This window comes from Miscanthus floridulus, chromosome 3, assembly GCF_019320115.1.
Source record: "Miscanthus floridulus cultivar M001 chromosome 3, ASM1932011v1, whole genome shotgun sequence".
NCBI lineage: Eukaryota > Viridiplantae > Streptophyta > Magnoliopsida > Poales > Poaceae > Miscanthus > Miscanthus floridulus.
In genome coordinates this window covers 12,064,351-12,071,815 of record NC_089582.1, presented here as the reverse complement: position 1 = coordinate 12,071,815, position 7,465 = coordinate 12,064,351, and the positions used below count along the sequence as shown (strand labels likewise).

At 49.6% G+C, this 7,465-nt stretch overlaps 1 protein-coding gene across 1 annotated transcript; it reads right to left on the bottom strand.

Annotated features, from left to right (window-relative positions):
* Nucleotides 1-1,765: 1,765 nt before the first annotated feature.
* LOC136543160 (uncharacterized) lies at nt 1,766-3,007 on the bottom strand. Its single transcript, XM_066535695.1, has 2 exons — nt 2,917-3,007; nt 1,766-2,235 (listed from the first exon to the last, which is right to left on the bottom strand). The coding sequence occupies exons 1-2, from the start codon at nt 3,005-3,007 to the stop codon at nt 1,766-1,768; spliced, it is 561 nt and encodes a 186-aa protein (XP_066391792.1).
* Nucleotides 3,008-7,465: the final 4,458 nt, after the last annotated feature.

Below are 7,465 nucleotides of genomic sequence, written 5' to 3'. Positions count from 1 at the left end.
TCAAGTCCAAAGAGCACAAATCGATCCAGCTGGTCGACGGTGATCCCAGCAAAACGGCCCTTATTGGGGCCAACCTGGATCCTAAATAGGAGGACGCGCTTGTCAAGTTCTTGAGGAGCAACATGAGCATGTTCACATGGAAACCCGCTGACATGCCCGGTGTACCTCGGAACTTGATCGAGCACTCCTTAAATGTCAACGGCAAGGCCAAACCTATCAAGCAGAAGCTATGACGGTTCGCTCGTGACAAAAAGGAGGCGATTAGGGTAGAAGTTACACGGCTTTTGGCAGCTGGATTTATTAAAGAAGTGTATCATCCAGAGTGGTTAGCCAACCCGGTTCTTGTACGCAAAAAGAATAATGAATGGAGAATGTGCATTGATTACACTGATCTCAACAAACACTGCCCTAAAGACCCCTTTGGCTTACCTCGCATACACGAGGTCATAGATTTAACTGCCGGTTGCGAGCTGCTTTCCTTTCTCGATTGCTACTTTGGTTATCACCAGATCGCTCTAAAAAAGGACGACCAGATCAAGACATCCTTTATCACGCCTTTTGGCGCCTACTGCTATACGACCATGTCGTTCGGGCTCAAGAACGCCGGGGCTACCTACCAACACGCCATACAGGCCTACCTCAAAGACGAGATAAAAGATGACCTCGTCGAGGCTTATGTTGATGATGTAGTTGTCAAAACCAAGGAAGCATATACCCTTGTTGACAACTTGGAACACACCTTTGCAGCCCTTAATACATTCCAATGGAAATTAAGCCCAAAGAAGTGCATCTTTGGTGTTCCTTCTGGTATACTGCTTGGCAACATCGTCAGTCACGACGGCATACGCCCTAACCCAGAGAAAGTCAAAGCTGTCTTGGACATGAAGCCGCCCAAAAAGGTGAAGGATGTTTAGAAGCTTACCGGATGCATGGCTGCCCTCAGTCGTTTCATATCAAGATTAGGCAAAAAAGGACTACCATTTTTCAAGCTGCTCAAAGCATCCGAGAAGTTTGAGTGGTTGGAGGAAGTAGACACTGCCTTCACATAGCTGAAACAATTCCTTACATCACCTTCGGTCCTCACTGCTCCCAGAGAAGACGAAACCCTCCTGCTTTACATTGCGACAACTAATCGAGTGGTCTCCACTGCCATGGTGGTCGAGCGCGATGAGCCCGGCCACGTCTACAAGGTACAGCGACCAATCTATTTCATCAGTGAGGTACTCAATGAATCCAAGACCAGGTACCCATAGATTCAGAAACTGATCTACGCCATACTGATAACATCCCGAAAGTTGAAACATTACTTCGACGGATATCGTGTGGTGGTCATGATTGAGTACCCTCTGGGAGACATCATTCGCAACAAGGATGCGAACGGGTGCATCGTCAAATGGGCAGATCTATAACTGGTTAGGATTAGTTTCTAGATCTATAACCCTACCCCCCGAACTATATAAGGCGGGCATGGGACCCCTCTAAAAAACATCTCTCATTGACATACAGTAATACAATCAGACGCAGGACGTAGGTATTACGCCTTCACGGCGGCCGAACCTGGATAAAACCTTGTGTCTGTCTTGCGTCACCATCTTGTTTGTAGCTTGCGCATCTGTCTGCCGATAATCTACTACCTTGGGCATACCCCTAGGTAGACTGCCGACCATATTTTATCGACATGGCCCGGCCCAGCACTCGGCAAAGGGGGAAACCCTAACTAAATGTGTGGGCCGGCCCACACACTCACTCGCTCCACACAACACACTCACGCACGCACACCCCCGAGCCCGCCGTCGTTCCTTGCCGCCAGCTTGCCCCGCGCCCGCCGCTGGCCGCCGCCGCTGCGCTCGCCCCGCGCCCGCCCCGCCCGCCCCGCTCCACCCCGGCCCCGACCGCCCCACACCGCCCCATCCCTGACCCACCCCATAAACCCAGCGCCGGCGCGCTGCTGGCCCGGCCGCACCCCACCACGGCGCCGCCCCTCCCCACCCCGGTCGGCCGCCGACCATCGGATCCGGGGCGCCCCGGCCGCGCCCGGCGCCGGCGCCCCTTGCCCGCCCTCGCCCCGCCCCGGCCGTGCCCCACTCCAGCGCCGCCCCGCCCCACCCCGGTCGGCCTTCGGCCACCAGTTCTGGGCCGCCCCGGTTGCTCGGCGCCCCACAGCGGCGTGCCCGGCCGTGCCCCGCCTGCCCAGCGTCGGCCCAGGGCAGCGGCCCCATCGAGCCCGCTGTGGCCCTAGAGGAAGGAGGAAGAAGGTAGCAGGAAGAGGAAGGAGGAAGAAGAAGGAGGAAGAAAAAGGAAGAAGAAGGAAGAAGAAGAAGGAAGAAAAAGGAGGAGGAAGAAGGAGAAGAAGAAGGAAGAAGAAGAAGGAAGAAAAAGGAGGAGGAAGAAGGAGAAGAAAAAGGAAGAAGAAGGAGGAGGAAGAAGGAGGAGGAGAAGGGGAGAGGGGGAGGAAGCCGAGGTGGAGGGGATGAACATTCGTCCACGCCGTTTGTCCATGTCGTCCAACAACCTTGTTACATACTCCGTAAATTTTCTGCATCCAACAACCTTGTTGCTTGTCGGTGCAGGGAATTTTTTTATCAATACTGGCATCTTTCAAGGCCACCTTCTGACCGTGAACGAGAGACCCTTCTTCAACATGGTTCGCCTGATTTCATTACATGGTTCCAAAGAAAGGTACCTTCTGACCAACTTAGGTCGTTTCAATTTTGGCGTTCCTAGTTGCCTAATTTCATTTCTCTCCTGCTTGAGCTTGCAGTGCCAAAGTGATTTGTCTATAAGTGTCGAATTACGACAAGTGGCCAGAGGCTTTGACTATAAGGTCTCGTCATTTAACGCTTATGATGTGAATGGATATCGCTTTCACACAACAAGCTACGAGAAGAGTCGGCCCAATCCAAGGACCACCAATACCGGAGTATTTACGCCCGGGGTAGTTACGCCTGGCGAGGAGCAGGAGGACTATTATGGCATAGTTGAAGAAATATACGAGCTCAAATTCCATGGTGAAAAAGGACCTAAGCCAGTCATATTCAAATGCCAGTGGTTTGATCATGCAGTATCGAAAAAGTCCCCTAAATTTGGGATAGTCGAAACTAGACAAGATTCCTTCTATCCAGGAGATGATGTCTATATTGTGGCTCAACAAGCCAGGCAAGTTTATTATTGTCCATATGCTTGCAAAACCGACCCACGTCTTCAGGGTTAGTATATTGTGCACAAGGTATCACCACATGGTAAATGTCCTCCCCCAAACGATGATGATTACAACTTGAAACCACCCACGCATGACGGGGAGTTCTATCAACAAGATGAGGGGCTACAAGGGATGCTTGAGATAGACTTAACCGGAGAGATTGAAATGGAAGTAGACGAGGAATGAGTTGTTGACGAGGAAGCTACAGATGAGGTGCATGATCCGAGAGACTTGAAAATGCTTGACGAACTTGTACTTGACAATTATAGCGATGAGGATGAGGCTGTTGACGATTTGGAGGCTCTTGATAGTGATGACGATACCTATCGTCCAGATAATCCTGATCATGAAGAATATTAGAAATACATGTAATACTATGTTATTTTGTAATTACATTTTCTTTATTTTGCATCCCTTGCTAAGTACTTCTCGTTTATCTGTACTAATACTAGTTTATTCTTTTTAATTGCAGGTGATGGGGCCCACTAGGAGGTGTCAGTCGACTTACTCGAGACCGAGGGACATGCCACCGGCTGAGGACATGGAGGCGGAGACATCAGAGAGGCAGAGGAGGTCGAGGGGCAGGCCCAGGCGGGAGCCGTCGACTGACCACGACCTTGGCTCCTCGCGCACTTCTAGGGATGACGATGTCCCTCTACCCGCGGTGGGTGAGGATGCGGGTCCGCAGATGTATGATGACGCCATTCTGCATGTGTCTGAGGAGGGGGTTCCGCACATGTCCAAGGAGGGGGGAGGGGGTTCGACTTCCTCTTCAGCCTCGAAACCCTACTTGCGAGGTCCCAGCCAGCTCCCAAAGCGACCGATTGCACCCGAACATCGCCCACTGATTGCACCCGAGGGGGATAAGTAAGTAACTTCATATGTTCTTCATTTGATATGTTGAAAAATCATAATAAGAGCTAATGTCAATGGGATCACTTGTGCAGGAACTGGATGCTTGTGGAGGAGGGGGTCCTGGCTCGCAATGTCAATGGGATCCTGGGACTTCTTTGTAGGGAACACTTCCCTGGCCTGGTGTGGACGTCAGAGGATGAGGACCCAGAGGTACCCTCATTCGACCACTACGCCCTCATCGCCACCGATGCTCCGCACAGAAACTTGGCGGATCGGGTGATTTCGGAGTTGTGGGTAAGCCTCAATTCATTGCATTCATTAGACATTCTTCAAATAAAATAATGGATACCTCGTGTCTTTATGCAGGACTTCTTCAGATGCCAGCCGGGCCAGGAGGCAAGGGCGTATCAGGTGGCTTACGCTTCCTGTAAAAGGCGTGTCTTGGACTTGTATTACGAGGCCTGCCTCTAGGCGCACGTTGACTACAACGCCACCTACCGTAAGAGAAGAATCAACAAAACACAGGCGAGGAGACAGACAGAGATTCTGACAAGGGAGCAGTATCTATAGGTAAATAGAAAACATCTCCTGTTGATTTATTTTGAGATTAACTATGCCTAATTTGATCTTCTGATGGCTTGTAGGCGATTCCAAGCTGGTGCGCCACCCACCCCGATTGCTGGGCTGCTATAGTGGACAAATGGTTGGATGCGGACTGGCAGAAGGAGCACCAGGAGAAAAGCGACCAGCGAGCGCTGATGCCAGGTGCCCCTCACCATCAGGGCAGCGCCAGCCTCAGCAAGTATGCAAAGACATATGTAAGTCTGCACCATTTGTCTAATCTAGCCGTGCTTAATTCTGCATGATTTCTAACCACATGTTGTTGTCTTTCTCGCAGTCGGTGGCGCACGGTGGCCAGCCAATTGGCCAACTCATGGTGTATGCTCTGGCCCACATGGGCCCGGCAAGGTCCAACATCGAGTACAACCAAGATGCGGGCCCAGAGGCGTACACCAACTTCAGCGTCCACACCCGCCTCACTTCTTACATGGAGGCGGCAAGGTCAGTCCACGGGCCGGCCTACGATCCGAGGACCGAGGAGCGCCTTGATCCTGAGATCATGATGCGGGTGGGGGAAGGCAAGAAGCATGGGCGGTTCTGGCTTGGCGACGGCGTCCTCAACACGGGCTCTACTCCCCCTCTGAACCGCCTCCGAGCAGCGAGCACGAGCTCTAGCGTGCCCATAAGCTAACGACCGACAACGGTGGCGGCACTCCAGGTAAGTATTCCAGTTTCATTCGTCGTTCTTTGACTTTTACGTTCCTTAGCTCTGCAATATTGAAACATTGGGGTCAAATGTTGTAGGCCGAGCTGCAGCAACTTCGGGCCCAGCAGGAGGCCCAGGAAGCTGAGCGGGCGGCTGAGTGGGCCGTGTGGGAGGCCGAGCGTCAGAGGCTACAAGCTGTTGAGGCCCAGCAAGAAGGTTTGCTCAGGTTCGTGCAACAACTTGGGGAGCAACAAGGTTGGCAGATCCCACTACACCTGCTTGCACCACAGCCACCACCACAGTCTACTCCGATGAGCATGTTTTACTTTCTGTGCTCATGCTTAGTGTCAAACCTAGAGATGGCCTTCGTGCTGGATTTGTTGATGTGTGGGCCTTGGTGCCGGGTTAGTTGATGTGTCGGCCTTCGTGCCGGAAATGTGGTTGTCGGCCTTCGTGCCGACATTTTTCTTGCAGGTTTTGGAAACGTCCCCGTGCAGGGGAGGTGCTGCCGAAATTTTCAACTTTTCTTTAAACTCCTTACATTTTTATCTTGTCACTCACGTGCAATATCTTCTTTTTTGTGCAGCGGACATCGGGGGCGGCGTCGAACCAGGTCGGAGGGTCGCCGGCATCGCAAGTCGGGCCATCCGCACCCGGACCGTCGCCGGGATTGCACGCTGGGGCGCAGTCGCCGTGAGCCGCTTGCGGAGTAGTTTCTATGTATTGAACTTGTGAACTTGTGGACTATGAAATTGTGGTTTGTAATAAATTGTGGATTTCGGATAAATTTGGTCGTTTGTAATATATAAATGTGGTTTGTAATTTATTGCTGTTGAATTGTGGTTTCTATTATATATATGCATTGTTGTTTAAATGGAAAAGCAAAAAAAAAGAAATTTAGAGGTGGCTTTGCCGAGTGCAATGACCATTGCACTCGGCAAAGAAAATAAAAAAAATAAAAAACACGGTTTCCGAGTGCAATGGTCATTGCACTCGGCAAAGAAAATTTAAAAAATAAAATAAAAAACACCCTTTGCCGAGTGCCGGTGCTGTGGCACTCGGCAAAGAGGTTAAAAAAAACAGATTTCTTTGCCGAGTGCCGGAGCTGTGGCACTCGGCAAAGAGTTTTTTTTTTAAAAAAATTAGACGGCGTCGGCCATCGGCCGACGGCGTCAAATCTTTGTCGAGTGCCCAAAATTTGACACTCGGCAAAGCAGCCTTTACTGGAAGGGGATTCGACGGAGGCTCTTTGCTAAGTGTTGCACTCGGCAAAGGCTTTGCCGAGTGCAAAGCTGCCTTTGCCGAGTGCAACATGCACTCGGCAAAGAGCCCGCCTCCAGTAGTGAAGTAGTCATCTTTTCCATGTTCGGATGGAGTTACTCCTTTTCCTCACAGTTCTATGCATACTGCTTTCACAGCATGGTTTATATATCAACTATCCAAGTACTTTGGATGCAGTTGGCACAAAAGAAATATCTTCTACAAGATGTGGTCGCTGAAAAACCTCTTGCCAACACTCGTTGGATGGACGGACTTTTATGTGTGGCATTCATTATTTATTGTGAACAATTATCTATACAACTCGACTTAGAAAGTACTATTCTATCTATACCTAATAATAAAGAGGTAAAATTTCTCTCCACCTATTTTTTGGTCTGGCCATACCTTAACTAACTTTGTGAATGTGGAAAACCGCCTATAACCCTTCTTATTATATAAGTAGGAATCCTAATTCAATTAGATCTCTCCGATTTCGGGTGAATATGAATCTTAATCCAAATAGGAAAAAACTAGGAATCTTAATCCAATTAGATCTCTCCAACACTGAGTAACCGGAATAGGAATCTTAATCAAATGCAAAAATATAAGAATAGAACTCTAATAAAGAGGAAAGAAGGGTAGAATTTCTTTGTTTTGTTTCTTTTCGGTTCTTTTTACACTTTTTTCTGGTTTGTCCGTTTTTACTTTCTTCGAGTACATGTTGCTTTACATTCATTTGGACGCTTTTCACTTGGCACTGAATATGTTTTGGTATTTTCCCGTGACTATTTTCTAGAGTACATTCCAATTTTTGTCATGACTGTTTTCTACTTGGCTTCGAGTATACTCATATTTTTTCTCGTGGATGTTTTTTTACACTAGCT

Excerpts from the sequence above, each read along its gene's own strand:
- LOC136543160 (XM_066535695.1), bottom strand. The coding sequence starts at position 3,007 with ATGGAATTTGAGCTCGTATATTTCTTCAACTATGCCATAATAGTCCTC. Across the intron at positions 2,236-2,916 it reads CCCCGGGCGTAAATACTCCG|GGCCACAGCGGGCTCGATGG; the intron begins GTATTGGTGGTC and ends TCCTTCCTCTAG.